The sequence below is a fragment of the Pseudorca crassidens genome, chromosome 10, assembly GCF_039906515.1.
Source record: "Pseudorca crassidens isolate mPseCra1 chromosome 10, mPseCra1.hap1, whole genome shotgun sequence".
NCBI classification, from domain to species: domain Eukaryota; kingdom Metazoa; phylum Chordata; class Mammalia; order Artiodactyla; family Delphinidae; genus Pseudorca; species Pseudorca crassidens.
In genome coordinates this window covers 44,271,743-44,298,204 of record NC_090305.1, presented here as the reverse complement: position 1 = coordinate 44,298,204, position 26,462 = coordinate 44,271,743, and the positions used below count along the sequence as shown (strand labels likewise).

Genomic DNA, 26,462 nt, shown 5'->3' with positions numbered 1-26,462 from the left:
AGTTCACTTTAGTCTTTGTACCTTAGCCAGTACTTTAGCTGTGGATCATAATCCCGAGGTATGACCTCAGTATTAACCTGCTAAACGTTTAGCTCCCACCTTACATTTTCAGCAGTGCTTTTGAAAAGCTGCTAGCAACAACCACAACAAAACCTCAGTGATCAAAAAAGCCATTTTATGGTTGTATAATTTAAGTGAGTTTCTCATTATTTGATCCTTCGATTGAATCAGCTTTCTTGATCTACCACGTGGCTAAAAAATTAACCATTAAGAGATTAGTTTTTAAGAACCTGTGTTCTATTCTTCATGTTCCTTAAAATATAGGACCGTTTTTTATTAATTTAGAAAGAAGTAAATATATATATATGTACATATATATATTTTTAAAGGACAAATCAGAATTTAATAATCATCAAATATTAATTAGATTGCTTCTAATTTTTCCATCATAAATTATACAATTAACATATCAATGCATATGGCTTTTCACAACCCAAAGAGATATATTTTATTTTTGTAAATGTATTTTTTAATTGAAGTATAGTTGATTTACACTGTGTTAATTTCTGCTGTACAGCAGAGTGATTCAGTTATACATATATATACATTCTTTTTTTAAAATAAATATATTTTATTAACCATTATGTACCAAGAGGAGTTTGTATAATACACATCATATGTTAAATTTAATGGGACAGAGTAAATTTGTTAGAGTTCATATTATTATGCGCTGATTCAATAAATTAATAAAATTTTGGTAGATAGTTATAGGAATGCTTTTCATCTCATATTTCATAACTTGATATGGAAGCTATCTATTCTTGAACAAGAATTTTTAATAGTACATTTTGTTTTTTACTTGACGATTTAACATTAGGGTCCTAGGTTATTAATTGGATGGTATTAATGTGAATATTGCCTAGGAAGTACTCTTTTTTTTTCCCTCACTCTGTTTTCTTTGCTGGAGGTTAGAAAAGCACTGCCGAAATGTGATAGGAGCCCTAGACTTTGTTGAGGAGGTTCCCTTGTTTGCACTCGCTTCTCCGTCCAAAGTCCACAGCTGTCAGGAGGGCCTGGCTCCCCAGCACTATCTGTGATTGGGATGTGCTCAGTACTTCCTTTTGAAAGGAAAGGTGGTAGGATCTTGGGTTAGTGGAAGCAATTCTGGGGGGAATCACGACACTTGAGTTCTAACTAAGCCTCTTTCAATCTGAAATTATGAGATCAGGGTTTCTTTTTTTAAATTAATTTATTTTTATCAAATTATAGTTGATTTACAGTGTTGGGTAATCACAACACAGTTTTTTATATGTAAAACAGAATCACTGTGCTGCACACCTGAAAGAAACTGAATGACTGTGCTGTACACCTTAAACCAACACTACATTGTAAATGTATTGGGTTGGCCAAAAGTTTGTTCGGGTTTTTCCATAACATCCTACGGAAAACCTGAACGAACTTTTTGGCCAACCCAATATTATATCTATTCTTTTTCAGATCCTTTCCCACATAGGTTATTACAGAATATTGAGTAGAGATACAGTAGGTCCTTTTTGTTTATCTATTTTATATATAGTAGTGTGTATATGTTACTCCCAAATTCCTAGTTTATCTCGACCCCCCAACCTTTCCCCTTTGGTAACCATAAGTTTGTTTTCTATGTCTGTGAGTTTATGTCTGTTATAAGTTCATTTGTATCATGTTTTTAGATTCCACATATAAGCTGTATATGATATTTGTCCTTCTCTGTCTGACTTACTGTACTTAATATTAAGATAATCTCTAGGTCCATCCGTGTGACTGCAAATGGCATTATTTCATTCTTTTTTATGGCTGAGTAATATTCATTGTGTATGTGTATCACATCTTCTTTATCCATTCATCTGTCAGTAGACATTTAGGTTGCTTCCATTGTTGGCTACTGTAAACAGTGGTGCTATGAACATAGGGGTGCATGTATCTTTTTCAGTTATGGTATTCTCTGGATATATGTCCGGGAGTGGGATTGCTCGATCATATGGTAGCTCCATATTTAGTTTTTTAAGGAACCTCCATACTGTTCTGCATAGTGGCTGCACCAGTTTAAATTCCCTAATTATTAGGGAAATGCAAATCAAAACTACAGTGAGGTATCATCTCACACAGTCAGAACGGCATCATCAAAAAGTCTACAAATAATAAATGCTGGAGAGGGTGTGGAGGGTTTCTTTTTGATGGAGAAGTCTGCACCAGGGCTGGCTTCTGTCTTGCTAATTAATCTCCTTGCCCTCCTTCCAGCCCCACTTGCCTGTGCTGGACAGGGGTGGCCTTTCTCTCCTTTGTACTGCTTGCATGGTGAGTGCCACATCCTTTGCTCAGCTGGCGTGCTTGTCACACTGCCTTCCTGTCAGGTGCCCTCTCTAGGTGACAGCTCTAGAGAACAAGGGCCAGTGCTCTATCTGTCCAGTCTAGGGGGCCCAGCACTACACAGCACTGGGCTCAAGCAAGGATCTGATGGATGCTGGGATGAGTGAGGGAGGGAAGCTGGGACTAGTAGATTGCTTCTCTTTCTTTGTTCTTGCCTTACGTACTAATTATTTAGGTTCATTCTGACCTCTTTAGGAATAGCAAGTCTGAAAGACATTTACGACATCATTATTACTTTAAGAGATACAGTAATATGTACCACTGTGTCTAAGTATATAAGGAATTATACCTTGTTATCCTGAGTAGGATTGTCCTTTGGGAAACATAATTAATTCACATCATGGGCATTTGTTTGTTGAGTGCATAGAAGCATCATGGCATCTACTGTGGGTAGACAAAGATGACTGAGGTCGAGATCATGCCCCAGAGGGGCCAACAGGGGAATTCATAAGTATTTTGTGGATGATAATGTTGGTTAACAATTATTGATAAAATTGGTCTTGGCGGAGTAGTTATATGCAAAGTGCCTGGGGATTTTATGTTGGGGATCAGGCAAGTTTAATAATTTCAGCATAAATTCTGAGCATTTATATTCAGATTTAGCAAACTTCTGTCTTCTTGGTCAGCTTTTCCAATTTTTAATACCCAAAGTGAAGTCCAGAATGAGACTAGAGGTTTGGGCACTGAAAAGGAATGTGTTATTGGCGGTACAAAATGCAAGGCCCTATTTAGGTGCCTTTTGGGTTCTCCCTGATGGTGATGGGAAGTGGGAAGGGTTTCAAGGGGATACTTTGGAGAAGAAATGCTTGTGAAATACAAGGGAAATTACAGGGTCCCTCCCCTGCCCTTTCATGTTGGCATTAAAGGGTAAGAGAGCTCTCAATAATATGCCATCACTGGGTAGCTTTGCAAAGAATCGAATCTGAACAAGCCTTTGGATTGCTTTACTAAAATTTATTTATCCATTTTTTAAAATCATTGAACATTTATGTTTTTTCCTAAACTTTTATTTTCAAATAATAACACTGATTTATATTCTCATAGATACATTTTGTGCACAACCATGATGATAGTTCTAAGATAAATTTTAGAAGTGGACTTACTGGGAAAGGGTATTAAATATAATAATACCCTTTATTATTATAAAGGGTATAAAATATAATTAAATATATTTTTAAGGCTTTTGATATTTATTGGCAAATTGTCGTAGAGCAGCACTGTCCAGTAGAAATTTTTGTGACAGTGGGAATGTTCTGTATCCGTACCCTGTCCAGCGTTAGTTAGTGCACACTTGAATTGTGACTGGTGTTACCAAGGAACTGAATTGTTAATTTTATTTTATTTTGATTAATTTTGGTTTGAAGTTAAATAGCCACATCTGTGACTAAGGGCTGCAGTATTGACAGTACAGGTCTAGGAGATCTCAAACAAATTACATTTCCACTAGCCATATATATATATATGCATATGCATATCCACAGATATATATAGATATATCTGTTCCCTGTGCCCTCGTCAACATGAATTTTTTTTTCATAAAATCTTGACAACTTGATAGGTGAAAAAGCTTATTTTTATTCTATATTGTTATTTGTTAGTGAGGTTGAGTACCTGTGGGCATTTACTTTTTTTCATTTTTAAAATTAATTTCATTTCATAAAGTTTTAATCATTTTCATTGTCTGCTTTTGCCCAGTTATACATTATGTTCATCTTATTCTTTTTTATTTTTATTTTGTATTAATATTAGTAATCTGTGTCTCAGTTTACAGATGTTTTTCCCAGTTGACATATTTAAGTATTTTTGTTTATGTTTAAATTAGTGTAAAGCACGTAAATACTTTTCATGAATAGGACAAGCATTTTCTTTTTTTCTTCTTTTTTAAAAATTTTATTGGAGTATAGTTGATTTAAAATATTGTGTTAGTTTCAGGTGTACAGCAAAGTGATTCAGTTATACACATACATATATTCATTTTTTCTCAGATTCTTTTCCCACATAGGTTATTACAGAGTATTGAGTAGAGTTCCCTTTGCTATGCAGTAGGTCCTTGCTGGTTATCTGTCTTATATATAGTAATGTGTGTGTGTTAATCCCAAGCTCCTGATTTATCACCCCCCCACCCATGTTTCCCCTTTAGTAACCATAAGTTTGTTTTCAAGATCTGTAAGTCTGTTTCTGTTTTGTAAATAAGTTCATTTGTATATTAAAAAAACTAGATTCCACATAAGAGTGATATCATATGGTATTTGTCTTTCTCTGTCTGACTTACTTCACTTAGTATGATAATCTCTAGGTCCATCCATGTTGCTGCAAATGGCATCATTTCATTCTTTTTTATGGCCGAGTAGTACTGCATTGTATATATATGTACCATGTTTTCTTTATGCATTCTTCTGTTGATGGACATTTAGGTTGTTTTCATGTCTTGACTATTGTAAATAGTGCTGCTGTGAACATTGGGGTGCATGTGTCTTTTCGAATTACGCTTTTCTTCGGACATATGCCCGGGAGTGGGATTGCTGGATCATAGCATTTTCAAAGAAACTTTCGTTCCATTTAAAGTAGTTTATGGGGCTCAGGGATGAAGAATGAGAAGAGAAAGAGATGAAGAGAGCGAGGCCTATCTGCCCCTAGGGAAAGGATGGAGATGTGGACCAGGGGTGGGAAAAGAAAGAGGACCACGGGGAGAAAGAAGAGCTGGCCCCAGATGTAGAGTGGAGGGAGGAGGACACAGGAGAGTGGGGTTTGCTGCCTGGGAGCAGGACGGGGAGGGAGTATGGCTTCCAGCATCCTCTCTAGATGTTGGAGATTAGGATTTCTTTGAAATAATAACTTGATGAACCGGAATGTTCCAGTGCTCTTCCTCCTACACCATAAGACCTCCCCTCACCCTTCTCTGCACCGTGTCTAGTAACCAGGACAGTATCACTCTCTATGGCAAGGATCTAGTGGGGCGTTTTGTTGTTACCAGATCGTTCAACACAGGGAATCTAGGAGAAAAGCAGCATGGTTCGTGATTAAACCAGTGTCCACTTCCAGCCAGAGGACCTGAATTCAGTCCTGCCTTTTATCACAGCTTTAAGTCTTTTTCTGGATAATCGTCGACAAGTCCTTTGACCTCTCGACATCCTGGTTTCCTCTTATGTGAGATGGGAGTGACACTGCCTCCCTTCCCTGTTGTGGCCATGAAGACCAGCTGGGATGTAATCTGTGGTCAGGTGCTTTGGGAAGTTCATGCAGGGGCTCAGTGGAGGCTGGTGGTGGCGGTGGAGGTGAGAGGACTTCCTGGTGGTGGCGGCGGTGGGGATGATGCAGCAGAGCGTGTGGAAGGCAGTGCTGGCAAACGCCACACTGGGAAGAGGCCAATCTTTCTCACAGGTAGTGTCAAGGTGCCAAAACTTACCAAGAAAATTCAAGTGCACCAAACAGTACTTTTTGAACACCTTACTCTTCTTTATTTGCATAGTGATAATGAAAGTCTCCTATTCATAGATTTTTACCAACCTTCTTTTATATCTTTTTTCCCCCTTCCAGATGAACGGGACAAAGTTCAGAAGAAAACATTCACAAAATGGATAAATCAGCATCTCATGAAGGTCAGTGTATATTTCTTTTGCATCTTGGAATTGTTTTGCAGGTTTTAATTTATTGTGCAGTACTTGGTTATATGGCTGTGAAGTACAGCTTTTCCGTATCAAGTGGGAAGTTTCAGTTCTAGAGCATTTCACATGCATTTCAGGCATCTGTTACTATTTGGTATATGGCCTGTGGGTCATGATGGGGGTGGTAGATGAGTGCCCAGTGATTGCAGTGTCTTCTGTGACATGAGTAAAACCTCTTATTATTGGACTCTAAAAAATCTCAGCAGGTTAAGAAATATGTAAATATTTACGTGTTAGGGCATCGAAAAACTGCAGTTCTCAGTAATGTTTTTTCCTCTCAAGATTCCAAGCAAGTTCTGGCATCAGATTTATGCAGATGGAAGAAAGTTAGGTGGGACTAAGGATGGTTTATTTAAAAAAAAAAAAAAGGGACTACCCTGGTGATCCAGTGGTTGAGACTTTGCCTTCCATTGCAGGGGGCGGCGGGTTCGATTCCTGGTCAGGGAGCTAAGATCCCACATGCCTTGTGGCCAAAAAACCAAAACATAAAACAGAAGCAATATTGTAACAAATTCAATAAAAGACTTTAAAAATGGTCCACATCAAAAAAAGATCTTTAAAAACAAGATAAAAAGGACGGATTACAGACAGAAGTCTAGACAAATCAGTTTATCTCTTGTATTTAGTATGACCCAGAGATTGGTGCTTATGTGTATGTTTCTCTGTGAAGCAGTTAATAGTTGTGGTTCTTAAATTAATATTTATTTGTGTGCCATGGGTCACTTTGAGAATCTGATGTAAGCTCTTCCAAAAAATACACATGTGCACAACGTTTGCATACAATTTCATGGAGTTATTGGGTCCCAATTCCAGTAGAATTATTGGATCGGTGGGACCCAAAATAACTCCATAAATCTCAGCTAAAGAGCCCATGGGATTTCACAATTAACTCTTAGTCACTTTCTTCCCCTTTTATGGACAGTCCTGAAGTCGGAGAGAAGGTAATATTTTAAATCTGTTGTTTGGGACTTGGAAAGAGTTTTCTCGCATAGAAACATTATGTTAATGTGGTTATATCCCTAAGCTATCCTACAGATCCTATTCAAACCATCATGTACCCTAGGGGGATGGTGCCAGTACTGTAATAGCATTTAATAACCTTCTCTAAAAGCGATTCTTATTTCAGGGAGCATATCAGATTACCTGAGAGAAGTTTTAGTCCCCTCTCTCTCATCACCCATGGACAGAATCCTTTTCCCAAATCTGTTACATCCTTCTGGGGGGCCATGTCATTCACCCCCCAACTGAGACTCACTTCCGTAAGGATTTCTGTTACTACTGGGATTTCTGTTACTAATCCTCCGATGTGTTGGCTGGAGATGAAAGGTGGAGACCCTCTGCTTTATGATGCTCTCGTGAGGCAGTGTCTTGTGAATTCTGAGGAAGGTATCACACCAGCAGTTTACCTGCCCTCCCCCAATCTTTTGTGTCCCACGCGCTCCGTGTAAGCAGGACTCTGCTACAGGCTAGGGCAGAGGTGGGCTGATGTGAGGGTTGCATTGTGGAACGTTGGAGCTGAAGGCTCTGACAGGACTTCCCCATCTCTGAGCTGAGTCCAGGGGGAGCGAGGTTTTGGATGAAGAGATGCCCCTTTGGTGCCTCCTGCCCTGGCAGTCTTTGTGGCTGTGGCCATCTGGGGGTGGCACGTCGGGGACACAGAGGGCTTCCCCGTGTCTTTGGGAGTGTAAGTCACAGTGTTGGCAGTGGAGGGTAGAAACCCATGAGGATGACTCCTGTGGGAACGCAGCACTGGTACAAGACGGATGTTCCTTGGGGACCTACTGGGTACTGGGCGTGTTGGGCTGGGCCACTCACCTTACGAGCAGCGTGTAAATTGGATGAATGCGTGTAAGGAAGCTGCCTTTGCTCAAAATTCAAAACACTAGTTGAGCTTTTTGAGGACAGGTCTGCATTATCCACTCCTAGGGCGCATCATGGGGCCTGGCAAGAGTGTTCTCACCATGTGTAACGCCCATGGCAAGTTTTAAATCACTTAATCCTCCAACAACCCTCCAAGGTGGTTTAATTTAGTGATTAGGCCCACAAAGCCAGCACAGTCAGACAGCAAGGGTTCAAATCCTGATTTACTTGGAGTATGTGACCTCTTTTTTTGATAAAATGACACATCTAGGAGATTTTAGGCTTACTTCTGCTGCAACCCAGTAAGAAATAGGAAAATAAGTATTTTATGTACAACAGCCATTAGATAGATGCCAGTCTAACTAATTAGGGTTATAATCAAACTAGCTTATTTCTTGAAGTAGGGCAGAATTTAAAATTCACTCTTACTGAAAAATTGTGCATCGAAATTTCTGACCCAAAACTCACATATGTGAGAACATAGGTTTTTTTTGTTTGTTTGTTTGTTTTAACATTTATTCTTTTATGTCTGGAAGCTAGAGCATTACCCTCAAGTGAAGAAAACTCATCAGATATCCCTAAACGTTTTGGGGCACCAGGCTCTTCAGGTTTGTGTTGTGAGTTGACCAGAGAAAGGCCAGATTTCGTGTCATCTTTTCCACGTTTCACCTACATGATGATAAGAGGAATGTTGGATACTGTCGCTGGTGGGGGCCATTTGGTTGTAACCCAATTAGTAGGAAATGCAAAGTAAGTAAATGGATTTTAGATTAGAAATCTCTATATTAGAAAGAAATATTTCTTCTGTGTTGATCTTCTTATATTCTTCCCTTGAAATATTGAACATATTCAGGGAGAAACAGGGACAGGAGAGAAGCAGATCTCTTACCTTTCTTGCCTTACCTTATTCCCTTGCAATGAATGAAAGTATGTTATTTGAAGAGTTTTTCATAAAATTAGTTTATGTTATATAAATGTTAAGGGAAAGGGTGACCATGAAGAACGAGTCAGCAAAATGAAGGAAAAATTGATGGGTAAAGAGAGAAAAAAAGTGGGAATAAAATCATTTAGATAATATTTGAGTAGTTTTATGTGTGTACTCACTCTGTTTTGTCATTTTAACTGTAGACCTTCCCCTTAAACAATGGGGAAGGGAGGGGGAAAGGGGGTTAGAAGAGAAAAGAGAAGAAGGAGTGGAGGAGGTTAAAGGGGGAAAAGAGGGGAAGGATGCCTACCTTGTGCCCTGTGCTGCCCCCCATAGCCCGGGAGTTGTATGCTGGGACCAAGTTCTGGAGACTCTGCCCTGGGCTTATTAGCTGCCTGGACTGCTGACGCAGGCCAGAGTGTGCTCCCCATCTTTTGAAATAATTCTTAAAATTTTTGACCTTTCTAAGTGATTATTTTATGTGTTTATTGTGGTTTAATATTATTTAATTATTTTACCCAAGTTGTGGCTCCAAGGAGATCTGTTGTTAGTAGTTCTGCTCCTTTGGGCAGTGAGGTGATTGAGAGCTTAGTTCCACAACAGACCTTCTTCACTGGATTTTCCTTTTCATTTGATAAATAGTATATTTTGTCTTTGAAAGAAGACTCTCCTACAATGTTGTCAGTCTGGGAGATGTAAGGCAAAGATGGAAGGTAGACAGCTCTGCACTTTATTATTGGTGTGACCGTAACCTTTTTCGCCCTTATCTGTAAATAGTGGATTAGTGTGAGGATTTGATGAGATCGTCCATCTGAGCATAAAGTATGGTGCTTGGCAGATTGTCAGCACTCAGTCAGTGAGAGCTGGTGGAAGAGTGGGCTGACATGGATGGCTGCAAACCAAATGGTAAAGCAGGGGCGGGGTGCCTCTCGTGCCCTGCTACCTGCCTTATCCAAATCTCTTCTTTACCTCAAGTACTTTCCCTCTTAGTACATCTGTTTTAGAAAAAGCTAGGGTCTGGGGGTCAGAATCTGTGGGGGAGATAGTTTGGCCGTTTTGCCTTGGAGTCCTGCTGGGTCACTTGAGCCGCACCCTCTCTACACACCCCTCCCTTGTGGTCTGTGGGTTGATCTTGGGGGCCCAAAGGCCTGTTTTGCTCTTCTCCCACATACTCCCCTCGCAGAAAAGGTGTCTGTGAAGACTCAGCACACTCCTGGTCCTCGGTTGTACCTTCACTTGGACTTGCGCTTGGAGGATAGCTTTCGAATTGTCCAGTTTGCTTCCCTGATTTAAGGGAGGGGGCACCCGCCACAGCCCCTCCTGGTTTAGCTGCATCAGAAGCCACATAGCGAGAGCAGGACTTGGCTGGGGGCCCAGGTCAGCCCTGGGCTCCTTGGTGCACTGGGGCGTTTTGCAGATGCCAGCGGGTTCCCCTTGACTGTTAGACTGTTTACTTTTCTCCACTTTATACTTTCAGGTATTTGCTAGTTAATCCCCGTGATTTAGGAAGTTAGGATTTATGCAGCAGTAAACTAGCGTATACCCAGTGCCCAGGGTATTGACCTTCTAGCAAGGTCAATTTTTAAAAGTTTATGTGACTGAGAAAAGTAAACATCGTGGAGCTTTTAGATGATTGCTTAAGTTACTATTATATCCGTATGTGTAAACACTGTTTCCTTAAAATACTTGGTTAGGATTTTTTAATATAGCTTTTTCTCCAGAAAAAAATTAATATAGACTTATATTTATCAGAGCTAAAATTACATTTGTTTAAACAGTTTGCTTAATTAAAACTCATGTTTGTTGGTGAGCAGACGTCTTTGGCTTTTTTCCAGATGTATCTAAATTTTAGTGCTCTGGTATTTCAGTTGTATGACTAAGCCTGTCCCTATTTAAACTGATTGTTCTGGCAAGAATGTTCTCCTTTTGATTCATCATTCTGCAAAATATATTTAAGGATGAAGCCCAGTTAACACATCACATCTGCTGCCTCTACAAGATTCTTCCCATGCTGAATATATTGGATTGTTTACCTTGCAAGTTATGATCTCTAGGTAAACTATGGTTGTCAGAAACAATTATGTATTATTCTTTAGCATAATTTAAATTATAGTACTAAAACATGAGTTGGTTGTTATTGAAAATACCTGTGACTTCAGTTAGCTAAATTTTACCCAGAGAGTTGTTCTAAAGTATAAAATTGTTGGCCTTCTTCTATTATTTACAGTATTTATTTATGCCCATTCTACCTATGGCACTTTATAAACTAGAGGGTCTTAGGTCACTATTTAATTTTTGTTATTCCTGATCACATGCAGTTCTGTCTTGCTGTCTAGAAACTGATGAGTATATATAACAGATGGCACCCAGATCTAAGTACCAATGATGTAGCTTTTGCCTTGCTCTGAGGAAACAAGAAGAAAGGAAGCTCTTTATTTTCTGAAGCACTTTAAAGATCAGAAGATTCCTTTTTAACTCATTGTTTGCCTGGGCCCAGAATTAGAACTTGAGCTGTGAATGAGAGGCTGCATTGAAGAGGAATAAAAATTTAAGGGGATGAAAAATTTTTGCAAGATTGAAGTCTGGAGAATTCATATAATGTGCTTTACTTGTGTTGGATCCATCTAAATAACCGTTCATGGTGGAAATATATTCTTCAGCACCGGTTAGCTGTACTGTAAATGTATTAATTAACATTGTGTAATTGGATGTTTGGTCTGAGTTTTACTTTATTGATACATAAATGCATTTGGAGAGGAAGAGGCCCTGGATTCCATATTGAACCACACCCTCTTAGTAACCTGCTTGGTTACCACCTGTGAGATACCCAACTGATGATTACACTTTTATCTCTGTTCCATCTTGTCTTTGGAAAGCTTGATTTACTTACAGCATAGACATCCTTTGCACACATTGTAAAGGCAATGACTTCATGGCCCTGCTGAATCAATCACACTGTTCTTTGTTTTGTGATTTGGTGGCTGGGAGGAAGTGTAAATCCCCAAGCTGAGAACACAGTGATAACTTTTAGGGAATAGGAAGAAATCTCTATTTGCTCTGTGTTCTCGACCATTGCATACTTCTTGAGTAATTTTACCATTTGTGGGCACAGGTGAGAGAGGAAAATTTTTGAAGCATCGACTTTTAAAGGGCTAATGAAAAATACCTTTTCTGAAAGTATAATGCAGGTTGTGGTTCTTAAAATTGGCAAATAAAGTATTTTTTCGAGACCTTAGACTTATACACGTGATTCTTAAACTTTAGCTGCATCAGAGCCACTTGGAGGGCTTGTTAAAATAGATGGTTGGGCCCCAGCCCAAGGCTTCATATTCACTGGATCTGGGGTGGGGCCTGAAAATTTCCCATTCTAATAAGTTCCAGGAAGTTGGGTTTCTAACAAAAAGCTGATGCTGCTTAGCTGGGGCCACACTATGAGAGCACCTGTCATAGATAAAATGATAAATATTGTAATGAACCATCAGTTTCATTTGATATAACCAACAAATATTCTGATAATGTTTAAAAAATAGTAGTAGCTATTGCACCTCTACTGTAGGCTATGTTTATTAATTAATAATAAGTTTAAAAATTAATTTATATTTACAATATTAATACTATTACTACTAATAGCTGCTAATATTATTTGAGAGCAAACCACATGCCAGGCTGTCACTTTCACGTCTTAATGTATTTCTCACAACAGTTCATATGGACAGGACCTATTTTTTTAAATTTATTTAATTGAAGTATAGTTGATTTATAATGTTATGTTAATTTTTGCTGTACAGCAAAGTGATTCAGTTTTATATATATATACACACACACACACACAACCATACATTCTTTTCATATTCTTTTCCATTAAGGTTTATCACAGGATATTGAATATAGTTCCCTGTGCTCTACAGTAGGACCTTGTTGTTTATCCATCCTATATATAATACTTTGCATCTGCTAATCCCAAACTCCCAATCCATCCCTCCCCCACTCCTCTCCCTCTTGGCAACCGTGAGTCTGTTTCTGTTTTGTAAATAAATTTATTTGTGTCATATTTTAGATTCCACATAAAGTGATATCGTATGATATTTGTCTTTGTCTGATTTACATCACTTAGTATGATCATCTCTAGGTCCATCCATGTAGCTGCAAATGGCATTATTTCATTATTTTTTTTATAGTTGAGTAGTATTCCCTTGTATATATGTACCACATCTTCTTTATCTATTCATCTGGATCCTGACTGTTCTTAATCCCCACGTTACAGATGATGAAACTGATGCCCAGAGAGGTTCCATAATTTCCCCGGGTCACGTAGCTAATAATTCTCAGGATGTATATGGAAAATAAGGCTAAGAGAGAGTACACCTGTCTGAGGAGGAAGGGAGGATGACACCCTAGTCTGGCTGTTTCTGGATCTTGTTCTCTCTCTACTGCACTAAATTTTTAAGGATGAATTTAGTGATCAAAGCTAAAGGGGGAAGCTGAGCTTATGACGTGACGTTTAAATTATTTCTGTTGTGGTGTAAGAGATAGTGTACGTACTAGAGGAAGGGTTGAAAGCTTTTGGAGGAAATGTCTGGTTTAAAGCCTCGAAGTGTAGAATATAGAAGCAAATCAGGTTTTTGTAAATGTGAAAAAATAGTTGACTTGGTAATCTTGACAACTTCAAGATTGTAAGAGATAACATACAGGAGTGTGAAGTCACCTGCTAGTATGTAGGTGACTAGTAGCTTGGGATTGAGAAACTCTGAATATCTTCTCATCATGAAGGATAACAATTTCTTTGTGATAAAATTCCTCATCAATAAAAAAAGGTCCAGAATAACACTCAGTTCACTTTCAGCAGGGCTGTGTTGAACTTTGGTATAAGCAGGGCTGTATCTGAAATACAGTTTAGAAAGTACTGTTTTCATGCAGCTTCCTGTTTTGTTGGAGGCATTAAATACATTTGTGTAAAACCATTACCAGTTATGCCAGGCAGCATAGGATGAAGTGCCAGAATGAGTAGGAGACAGTAAGCGTTTTACGAGATCAGAGCCAGGAGACTTGGGCGGCCCTGAGTAGTCAGGGACTGTGACAGGGTAGGGACGTTGGCTTAAGCTGGGTGCAGAGGAGGGGATGGGCTGGGGCCATGTGCCGTGCGCCTGATGTACTGGACCACTAGGGTTTGCTGGAAGGAGACCAGGTTGGATAGAAATGGTGAAGCCACACCTGAAACTAACACAACATTGTCAGTCGACTATGTTTCAGTAAAAATTAAAAAAAAAAAAGAAAGAAAGAAATGGTGAAGCCAGGTAAGAAGCAGATGTGATGGGTTAGCCAAGGATGTCATTGGAAGTTTTTGAGGACACAAGCAACTGGCATTTTAGGAAGAACTGTGAATTTCACACATAGGCATTAAGGAACTGGAAGTAACTATATTGAGAATTCTATGAAGGGACTGACTGTGTTTGCTGAATGAGGGAACCTACAGGGAGGGGACTACAGGGGCCTCTGTCTTAGTTCTTTCCTTTGTTTTGTAGCAGGTACTCAGATGGAGTTGGAGAATGCCTGCTGATCAGACTATAGGTTGGAAGGATACTTAGTGTAATAAATAGATCAAGAAAGCTGGACCTCTAGTCTCATCAAAAAGACAGAACTTAATGGTGGACAATGTAAAGTTCTGCTCAAAGATTGAAAAATTTCCCTGTAGGACACAGAAGGTCTGGTGGGGCAGCGATTCATGCAATCAGAGCTGGGGGGTCCTGCTGACTGCAGATTGACAACAGTGATGCACCTGCATGCAGTCTCAGGCCGTCTTAGCAGAGCTGAATATGCTCTGGTCAGCCCACATCCAGGGTGTTTTGTTCAGGTCATGACAGTGAGTTTTAAGGGACAGTCAAAAGGAAAGTGACCACAGGAGGCAACCATGATGGTAAGCGTCTGGAAACCATCTCTCGGATGAGGGATGACAGAGACAAGTTGGGAAGGTGGCTTTGAGAAGAGAGGATTACAGAGAAATGTGTTTTCAGATATTGACAGGGTAGTCATATAAGAAAGAGTGCAGTTTGGGGTTTCTTTGATCCAAAGATCATGAATACTTTCAAGTTTGAAGATTTAAATTCAGTATAAAACCTCTCTCTAAACATCCGCAGTGCCCAGTAATAGGCATTCAGTTAAGTGTTTTTTGATCTAAGGATATATTATTAGTTTCTGATGGCTGCTGTAACAAATTACACACACTCGGTGACTTAGAGCAATGAAACCTATGCTCTCACAGTTCTGGAGGGTAGAAGTCTGAAATCAGTTTTTCTGGGCTGAAATCAAGGTGTTAGCAAAGCCATGCTCCCCCCAGAAGCTCTCGGGGAGAATTCCATCCTTGTTTCTTTCAGGGTCTGGTGGCTCCAGCATTCCCTGACTTGTGGCCACACCATTCTAGTCTGCCTCCGCGGTCACAGCGCCTCCTCCTGGTCTATGTGTGTCAGGTTCCCAGTACCTCTCTCTTTTTTTATTTTTATTTATTTATTTATTTTATTTTATCTTATTTTTGGCTGCATTGGGTCTTTTTCGCTGCGCGGGCTTTCTCTAGTTGTGGCAAGCGGGGGCTACTCTTCGTTGCGGTGCGCGGGCTTCTCATTGTCGTGGCTTCTCTTGTTGCAGAGCATGGGCTCTAGGCGCGTGGGCTCAGTAGTTGTGGCATGCGGGCTCTAGAGCTCAGGCTCAGTAGTTGTGGCGCACGGGCTTAGTTGCTCTGCAGCATGTGGCATCTTCCCGGACCAGGACTTGAACCCGTGTCCCCTGCATTGGCAGGCAGATTCTTAACCACTGCACCACCAAGGAAACCCTCCAGTGCCTCTCTTTTATAAGGACGCTTGGAATTGGATTTTGGGCTCACTGGGATAATCCAGGATAATCTTCCCATTACAAAATTCTTAACACATCTGCAAAGACTCTTTTCCAAATAAGACAACATTCAGTTTCCAGGGATTAGGACCTGATATCTTTGGGGCCACGATCATCCTATTACATATGAACTATTAAAACTGCCTGGTGTGAAGTCAACCATGGTTTCATGGGACAGGCACTCCCCAGCCGTTACGAAATTTCCACCAAAATCCTGTGGAGACATAGTTAGAGTCTATCAGAGATGGAACAGAAATGGTTCATGCATTGGTTGGAGGGTGGACTAGGTGGTGTCAAAGATGCTTTCCAAGCAGACCAAGATGATATAATCATATCATTTGTTTAGAGCAGTGGTCCCCCACCTTTTCGGCACCAGGGACTGGTTTCTCAGAAGACAAGTTTTCCACGGTCGGGGGGATGGGGGGATGTTTCAGGCCGTAATGGGAGTGATGGGGAGTGATGGGGAGAGGCAGATGGAGCTTCGCTCCCTCGCCTGCCTCTCACCTCCTGCTTTGTGGCCTGGTTCCTAACAGGCCGCAGACCGGTACCCGTTGGGGATCCCTGGTTTAGAGGACAAGATGTGCGAAATACTAATTAACAGAGATAGACCAGAGATTTATTTTTATATTTTTAAATTGTTGGAAATAATTTTATGCTTTAACAAGTTGTAAAAGTAAAAATAGTACAAGGAACCCTGCCCTGGTATGCTCTTTACCCAGATTGACTCTTGTTGACATTTACCCTGTTTTCTGTATCATGACCCCGACACGGTGTGCATGTGTGTGTGTGTGTGTGTGTGTGTGTGTGTGTGTGTACTTTTTTATCTGAACCATGTGGGGGTAAGTTCTATACCCCATGGCCCTTTCCCCCTCAATACTTCAGCATTTCCCAAGAGTAGGGATGTTTTTTCATAACCACACATTTACCCACTTCATAAAGCTATGCTGCTTTACAGTCTGTTTTCTATGCCACAGTTTTGTGGTTGGTCCTTTACACCATTTCCCCAGGACAGCGTCCAGGTCATGGTCAGCGTTGTATTTAGTTGTCATGTCTCTTCATTCTGCTTTAACTGGGAACAGTTTCACAGCCCTTTTACAGACTTTTATGACATGAGCATTTTTGAAGACTACAGAGCAGGGGTTTATTTATACAGAATGGAAGATGAGTTAATAGTAAAATATATTTTGAACTTAAATCTATTTTATGACAAGAAGACAAACCTTTTTTTCCCAGGGAGAGTCATTTAAGTAGTTACAAGTGATTTTAGTGTTTTTTTGATATAGTAGTGAATTACCTTTTCAAATTAAGAACACCAAAATTTGACTAATTTCATCAGATAACTTTAGTTCCATCTTGTGGTCAATTATAATTTTTCTTCTTCTTGATTTTCTTATTGTTATTATTATTACTTGTGCTCCCAACACTGCCATTTTAAATGTTTAGGCTGTGCACGTGCTGGACGGGATGCATAACGTGGGTTGTCTGGTTGAATCCTTGTTTAACCAGTGACATTTGGGAAGCTCAGGGAACACCGTTAACCTGCCCAGCGTGAAGGGGCTGGAATGTGGCAGAGCTGAGGGTCAGTCCTTGGTCCTTCTGGGGCCACAGAAAAACTCTGTCATCCTGCCCCATTTTGCCTCAGTAGAGTCACAGGGCTAAAGAATGATCAAGAAATGAAGACACAGAAGTAGGGGTAAAGCACTATGCTGAGGTACGTTGCTGCTTTCCTCAGTTCTCATCTCTCCCAGCATTACTTCAAGTCTTTGCCATGATGGTTCAGCCATAAATTTTTATTTGCATTCTTCTCTAATCAATACACTTTGCAAGAATTTAGAGATATAGATTAAAATATATGAAAAAGCCAAGCAGCATTCCTGAAGGTGACAGTTTAATCAGAGAAGGGCACTTGACTAAGGCATTTTTCAAAGAAAAAATTACACTTTGATCAGCAGTGCTGACACCTCCTAAGTCATGTTATATAGGGCTTTAACTCAGCGCACGCATTCTTTTTTTTTTTTTTTTTTGCGGTACGCGGGCCTCTCACCGTTGGGGCCTCTCCCGTTGCAGAGCACAGGCTCCGGACGCGCAGGCTCAGCGGCCATGGCTCACGGGCCTAGCCACTCTGCGGCATGTGGGATCTTCCCGGACCGGGACACGAACCCGTGTCCCCTGCATCGGCAGACGGACTCTCAACCACTGCGCCACCAGGGAAGCCCCAGTGCACGCATTCTGTAGTGGGTGGATTTCAGCAGAAGACTTGGCTTGTTGTTTATACTGGACTCCAAGCCGCATGAGGACAGCCCTGTGTTTGTCTCACTAAACAGGGCTTCTCAGCCCCAGTGCAGTGCCTGATACACTGTTTCCCTCAGATCCCTGAGGAATTTTTTGCTGCATGAGTGAATCTGAAACCAGATGAAACTTTCCCTCCCTAGTTTATAATACAGAACTGTGACTACTGTGATGGGAAAGTAAAAAGTGTTGCTTTGTTGGGAGTGAGATAAAAGTTAGTCTGGAAGAAAAATAAACCTGTGATGACTTCCTTCTTTTAAAGCTGAAGATACCTATTGGGCTACAGGGACAGAAACTGAGGCCCCAAGTCAAACAGGAGTATCGTCAGCACCATGTTTTGATCATCCTTCTGAGGCCTCTGCTTGTTTTTTCCATGGCACAATTCAGTTTCTCCATTCGTGTTGGTGGTAGGAAGTTTACTCATATTAATAGATGAGATTAATGTATTTATCTAAGGTTAAATACATATAAATAAATAAATACATATAACAAAAATATAATATAATAAAAATAAATTAAATACATATGAATAAATAGGAATACACATAATAAAAGTATAATATAAAAATAAATTAAAGGCATATAAATAAATAAGTAAAAAAATAAATTAGCTTTGCCATACTTACCCACCGCTATTTTCCTCAGTTCAGAATTTAGCAGGTATTGGCTAGAGCTAGATTTTCCTCACTTGGGAATTCTCTAATAATATACTGATAATATTAGTAGATTCTCTGTAGCCTTATTGCAGGTAGGGAAGGAAGAAGAAATCTTTTCCTTCTACGCTTCTACGTTCTTGGTTGGGCTGTAGAACAAAAGACAGATTAATAAGAGAAAAGCATACAGATGTATTTCATAAGAGTTTTGTGTGATCCAGGAACCTTCATGAGGAAATGAAGACCCGAAGAAACCGTTAAACCTGAGTGTTTTTAACACTAGATTTGATGCAGGGTAGAGGGTCCTGGGAAAATGTGACAGGACAGAAGGGTGTGAGCTGAGAGTAATAAACTGGGGAAGCTTAGGAAGGCCTGTCTGTTCAGATTCTTGTCACCTGCAGAGATAAGGATGTTCCTTTCCTCCAGGTACAGGGAGGGCACCTCTCACATGAGGGTCTCATGACCTGCTCAGAGGAGAGGGGGGTGGGGGGAATGACAGAGCCCTGCCAGCACCTGCTGTTTCCCAGCTCCTTCAGCTTAAAGAAAACATTCAGTCTGTCCAGGTGCCCTGTTTGGGGTAGTGTATCCTGAGCCCTGTCATGCAGGTGTGGCTAGGTTTCTTTGAAGGTTATCTAAGATGCTCCTTTCCATAGAATCTAACAGAAAGCCCTGTTTCCGGGCCCTGGTCAGTGTTTGCTGTGCTGCAAACCTGAGGGAAGATTCAGAAACTGGTTTAAAAGGGGCTGATAAGGAAGAGAAGTAGGAGGCAGAAACCAGTGATGAGAGAGCGCAGAGGGGCTGTGCTCTGCAGGGTGGGTAGGGGAGAACTTGACACAGAAAGTGGTCGGGGTGTCAGGGGCTGCGATGGGTCACATTGGTCTGGCCTAGGAGGTTGGAAACAGTTGCCTATATAATACAGTCATTTGATCAGAAGCCCTTGGAGCTGGGAAGACTATTGTGTACGTCTAAAAGTGCTAAACTAAATGCCGATGACCTGGGCTGTGGATTCACAGTGCTAACGTATTCTGACACTGATGTCGGCTTAAAGAATTTCTTTTTTTCCCTTCTTCCAGTTTTATTGAGATATAATTGACGTACAGCCCTGTATAAGTTTAAGGTGTGCAGCACAATGATTTGACTTGCATACATCATGAAATAATGATCACAATAAGTTTAGTGAACATCCATTGAATCATACAGATATAAAATAAAAGGAAAAAAATTTTTTCTTATGATGAAAAGTCTTAGGATTCACTCTTAACAATTTTCATATATAACATACAGCAGTGTTAATTACGTTAATCATGTTGTACTTTACATGCCTAGTATTTGAGAGTTTTGTTTAATTGAGATGATTGACGTGTGGTCATAGGCTCAGTTCAGTGCAGGTTTTTAACTGTTCTTTTATCTGTTAAGGATTCACGTGTGTATTAAAGCTACACCACCCTAAGTGATCATGAAGGGTATAAAGCTGGTAACAGCTGTGGAATCTAACAAACCTAAGTTTAAAGATGCACAAATTTGGTCAAGTAATATGACTTTTTTTTTTTTTGCATACGCGGGCCTCTCACTGTTGTGGCCTCTCCCGTTGCGGAGCACAGGCTCCGGACGCGCAGGCTCAGCGGCCATGGCTCACGGGCCCAGCCGCCGCGGCATATGGGATCTTCCCAGACCGGGGCACGAACCTGTGTCCCCTGCATCGGCAGGCGAACTCTCAACCACTGCGCCACCAGGGAAGCCCTAATATGACATTTTTAAGGCTCTGTGTCCTTAGTTGTAAATTAGTTATTTACATTTACCTGACAGGTCAACTCAATTACTTTATAATCTTGAAAGTACAAATATACGGACAAATATCTCTCTTATTGATGATTTCCCTGAGTCTTCACGTGCTCTTGTCACTTCACTTGAATAGTTCCCCTCAAATGACGTGTTCTAAGGAGTTTTCATATTATTGGTTCAATTTATATCACATTAGTCTAGGTTAATGTTTAATCTTTCACTTATGATGTATTCATGTAAGACGTTCACTTTTTTAATTTTAATTTTTTAAAATTTTATTGAAATATAGTTGATTTACAGTGTTGTGTTTCTGCTGTACAGCAAAGTGATTCAGTTATACATATATATATTCTTTTTCATATTCTTTTCCATTATGGTTTATCCGAGGAGATTGTTTTTGGTTCCCTGTGCTGTACAGTAGGACCTAGTTGTTTACCCATCCTGTATATAATAATTTGCATAAGATGTCCACTTTTAACAACTTTTTTTTTACCTATTTTATTTTCAATTAAAAGAGGGATACGGGGCTTCCCTGGTGGTGCAGTGGTTGAGAGTCCGTCTGCCGATGCAGGGGACACGGGTTCGTGCCCCGGTCCGGGAAGATCCCACATGCCGCAGAGCAGCTGGGCCCATGAGCCATGGCCGCTGAGCCTGCGCGTCCGGAGCCTGTGCTCCGCAATGGGAGAGGCCACAACAGTGAGAGGCCCGTGTACTGCAAAAAATTAAAAAAAAAAAAAAAAGAGGGATACGTTTCACAAATGAAAGTAGCAAAAGATCTACCTTTTTTAGGATTTTCCAACGAGATGTGTATGATATGGTATACAGGAAATACAGAGCATTACTAAAGTGCTGTTGCTTAATATTTACGCATGGTATTGAGATGCATTTGTGACAGAATCAATAACTGAAATAAATGTAAGAACATCTACCAGCATAATATGGACAAGAATATATTTTTATTTTAATTACTTCCTCACAATGCATTTTATTCATTCATTGCCAAAATTTTCCAATTCCATTGGAATGAAAACAAAATTGATCCAGGAGTATGCCAACCTTTACGTGTCCATTATAGGGGTATGGGAAATGATATTTATTGGCAACCAATAGGTCTTTTAAAATTTTTTTTAAAAATTAAAAAAATTTTTTTGACTGCGCCATATGGCATGCGGCATCCTAGTTCCCTGACCATGGATAGTTCCATGTCCCCTGCAGTGGAAGTGCAGAGTCTTAACCACTGGACCACCAGGAAATTCCCCCCACATGTCTTACATTAGGAACTTTTAAATATATTATTTTATGGCTTTCTTACCTGCTTAAAGAGTTTCTTTTCAAAATTGTTCAAGTACTCTTGTTTGTGATTTAAAAAAAACTCTCACGGAAATATACTACTAGTTTTCAAATAAAGTTTAGGGACACCGTGGCATTTGGGATCAGATCGTTTTTTGATACTACGCGTTTACACAGTCCTTCACATGTGTCAGTCATTTTCAGAGAACTACATTTCCCCATGTGGTTGAACTAGGGTAGTGGGCTGCCCTTGATGCAATCTAGTGCTTGTCCTGATATACGGATGTTAAGAGCTTAATTAAGTCCTGAGATCAAGGAGCCATAACACACTAGAGTGGCCCCCGGACTCCCATAGAGGTGTAGGTTTCAAACATTGCTCTGTTTCTCTGTTCATTTCTTACACTCCCCCCACCGTTTCCCCAGAGGCCCAGTGCGTGAGTGTGTCCTCCTGACTCTTCGCGTTCCATCCTGGACTCCCAGGGTAGCTGGTCTCTGTGAGGGTCTGGGGGAAGCCCTGATGGAAAAGACTGATGGGCACCAGATTCATTGCAGTCCATAAATATGTCTATGGTGGAATCTCAGATAGGCTGGAGGAAAACAAATGCCTGGGGGTAGGGCGGGTAGGAAGGCAGCATAGAAATAAGCTAGTCATGCCTGTAGTCTGTCCTGGTGGGTGGTTTTTCTAAGCTAGTCCTACTTGTTGCAACATCTTCCCTCACTGTGCTGTGGAGCCCAGAGGAGGTGGTGCAGTGTGGTGGTTGAAAGCACGGGCCCTGGACTGAGCTGCTTGGGCTCACATGCTAGAGATGTGTGACCTTGAACCTATTTTTTTTTTTTTTTTTTGTGGATTTATAAAAGCCTCTCCCTCTTTTTATTTTTATTTTAAAAAATTAAATTGAAGTATAGTTGATTTATAATGTCGTGTAAGTTTCAGGTATACAGCACAGTGATTCGGTTGTACGTGTGTGTGTGTGTGTGTATGTGTGTGTGTGTATAAAATTAACTTTGAACCTTTCTAAGTTTCTGTTTCCTCATCTGTAAAACAGAGAATAGTGCCCTCTTTAGAGACGTTTGAGATCATCAAAGAGCTTCAAGTTTGTACTCCTCTCTTCCATAACAGTGGCACTGGTGGTCCTGATGTTTGCGTTTTTGTGGGTTTGAGTCATATTATTGCCTATATATTGACAAGAGAGGACGGCCAGTATGTACAGGGGCAGTGTTTTTTTTCTATTACGGTGTTGGATGCCAGTTAGATGGTGAACTCTAAATAAGAGAGTGTGTTTTTCATGGTCTGGCTGAGGCCCGTGCTAATACCTTTTTCCTTCCTGTGGGTATGGCAGTTGAGGTGAGATGCTGTGAGTGTTGGCAGCCCACTGTATTATTTGTGTGCTATCACATCCCTGGTTGAGTTTAGCCTAGATAAAGTAATCCACAGAGCAGTGCTTTAAAAATCTCCAAAAAACAGTACTACTTAATAAATTCTTAAAGAATAGTGTAAAAATTCCATTTCTTAGATTTAAGTACAGTTATACCAAAAAGATATAATATAGGTGCCCTGACAGTTTCTATAAGTAGAAATGTTTCCTATAGATCTGTTGTCCAAGTTAATGAGTTTCAGGGTTATCCTTTTTCTAATCTCACAATATGTTATTGTTCCCAAATGTTTTAAACATCTAACTCTTATTATACATAAGCTTAAAAAACTTAAGAAGCCGTATTTGCAGACACTTTGATGTTACTGAGCATTGTATATAACAGAACAATTTTTAAAAGTCAAGGTATAGTTGATGTACGATGTTATGTAAGTTATAGATGTACAAAATAGTGATTCACAATTTTTAAGGGTTATACTCCATTTATAGTTATCATAAAATATTGGCTGTGTTCCCTGTGTTGTACAGTATATCCTTGTAGCTTATTTATTTTCTACATAATAGTTTGTACCTCTTAATCTCCTACCCCTATCTTGCCTTCTCCCCTTTCCTCTCCCCACTGGTAACCACTAGTTTGTTCTCTACACCTGTGAGTTTATAATAGAGCAGTTTTAATGTTTCTTCTTGGCTGTTAAATTCCAAACTTTTGTCTTGTAAATTAATTTCTGATTAAGACTTTTCTTGCTGGATTTAAAAGTAATTTTCCAGAGTTGACAAGATCAAATAAAAACATATATATATTTTTTTCTGTGCAAAGAGCAGCATTTTTCAAACCAGCTTCCCAGGGACACCAGTGTTGTGAGATGCCTTGTGGGGATAAAAAGGTTTCCTTTGCCAAGAGTTTGGAAAGCAGCCTTCCCAGATTGAAGAGATTTACGGTACATATTAGCATATTAAAGACTGAACTTTTGTGGTAAAGAACCGTGTTAAATCCAGTGTTTCACAAATTCACTTGGTCATGGATTCTTTTTATCAAAGAATATCTATTAACATCCCTTTGAGAAATCCTGCAGGAGAATTTTGGAAACGACTGCTTTTAAGCAAGTTTAATTAATTTTGTGTTAATTCGAATCCCAGATTTGGACAGGATCTAGTTAATTTGGTTGTCATTGCAGGAATGTTTTCTCACAGCCTTTCTTATGGGTCATTGGTTTTCTAATTTATAGATAACTTACACTTTTGGTCTACTTGAGTTGTAGCTGAGCTATGTCTTTCATTGCCCAGAATTTGTCTATTATAACTCTCACCCTCTTATCTTGGGACAGCCCCTCAGAATGGTATAAAACACATAGGTCAGCTCTTAAATATGTGAAGAAATTATTTTGTCCCTTTCTTAAAACTTTTCTGTCAATACTTCCATCTCCTTTATTTCATTTTTATATGATAGGATTTTTGTCATATCTTTCTTTTTCTAGCATGTTCTGTTTGAGTTTTTACTTTTGAAATTGTTAAGATCCTTGAGTTGAAGGCAGAAAATGAGTTGAAGGAAAGTCTACCCAGTAATCACAGCTGTATAACAAGAGCGTGGGCCAAAGTTATCTACTCCATGTGTCAACTCCTTTTACATTATCTGTGACCTTCCACCTCCCTACCTTAGTATGTGTTGACCTGTTTACCTGTTTACTTACCTTTACGGATTTTTTCTCCTTTGTCGAAGGATAACTCCTTTAGTCTTAACCATTTTCCAGTTTTTCTCCAAAGAACAAGTACTGATTTTATTTTCAGAAAAGAGCAAGATAATGTTATTTTGTACATCTTAGTCTTTTCCACTCTGAATTTGCTATGGGAAGGGAAGGCAATTGGATAATTCATCTCCTTTGCAGGAATGGCCTGATAATGACTAATGTGTTGCTATTCCTAAGGGTATTTGTGTCTCAAATATCTTGGTGATAGTTCTGGTGGGAGGTCTGCAAATATGGCCTGAGGGCCAAACCAGGCCACAACCTGTCCTTTGGAACAGCCCATGAGCTAAGAATTATTTTTACATTTTTAAAGAATTGAAAACAAATCAAAAGAGGAATATTATTTGGGTACACATGAAAATTATATGAAATTCAAAATTCATTGTCCATAAATAATTATACTGAACCCAGCCAGAGCCATTCGTTTATGTATTATTGTACCACGTGACCCTTAAATCCAAAAATATTTAACGTCTGGCTCGTCACAGAAAATATGTGTGGAGCTCTATCTCTGGGTGAGGTTTTGTATATATTTAGGGTAAGATTTTGTGTGTATTCACTTTCCTCCAAATCCATTTGTGAAGATGGCTTTCTTTTCCTACATGTAAGGCCAGCTATGGTTCTGTGAATGTAGTTTTATACCATAGCTGCAGTGACCTGAAACAAATTAGACTGCCAGATATTTCTCCAGCAGAGATGGTTTATTCAAGATCTGCAGACAATTGCAGTTCAGGGCCTGCAGCCTTGGGGAGCAATGTGCAAGTCCCCACATGGCCAGAGAGGGAGCTGCTTTTATAGAGTGGAAAGGAAGGTGGGAGGGCTGTAATTAACAAAGAGTCCATGGCTTTTCATTGGCTGAGCCTTCGCCAGCAAGGAAGATAAGCCTTCTTCCTGTTGGGCTCTGCTGTCATCACAGGGCTTGAGAGCTCCTTCTGCTGGTCTCCTGACTCTATTTAGTTGAGGTTTTTGTTTATTAATTTTTTTACAGCTCCTTTGCTGAATGTGCTTCCCTCTTTCATTTACTTAACAAAATGGTATTTGAAAAGGCCAGCTCAGTACATTGCTCTATTTCTTAGGCAAAATTTTCTTTCTGTGATAATCCTCTTTGAGTCAAGATGTAGTCATGAAAGATACACCCACTTCAAATAAGAGTTTAGTAAGTAAGCTGATGAAAAGCCGAGAAAATGTGTCCCTTGTCCCTCAAATTAGATGTTTCCCAACTAGATCACTGGGTAGCTCTTTAAATTTGACTATTCCATTTACTCTTTGCTCTTCTAAGATAGATTCTCCTTTTTCGTTTCGATGAAAGGTTTTGTAGTGGTTGGCATTGCCAGCTTTTCCAGCTTTATTAGTATTATGATTAGTCCTTTTATTTAATTAAATATTAATTATTTTTGGAACTTTTTTCAATAAATACAAATTATACATGCTTTTAAATGTATTTCTGTTGTGTGTACTTCCAGATTAGAACAGTCTGACATCCTGTCCTATATTCTGGGCACTGTTATTAATTCCTGTTGAATTGTGATGAGTGTAAACATGTCCCATGTGCAAACATTTCTGCCACTCAGTAACTCAAAGGGAATGTGAGTTAA

General features: G+C 39.8%; 1 protein-coding gene across 30 annotated transcripts in view; it reads left to right on the top strand.

Moving 5' to 3' along the window:
* Positions 1–26,462, top strand: part of DST (dystonin) — a 499,741-nt gene that overhangs the window by 216,068 nt on the left and 257,211 nt on the right. For all 30 annotated transcript variants that reach the window (XM_067753487.1, XM_067753485.1, XM_067753482.1 and 27 more), the window contains one exon: positions 5,944–6,005. In XM_067753487.1, the coding sequence (XP_067609588.1) occupies positions 5,944–6,005 (62 nt within the window). The remainder of the gene's footprint in view (positions 1–5,943; positions 6,006–26,462) is intronic.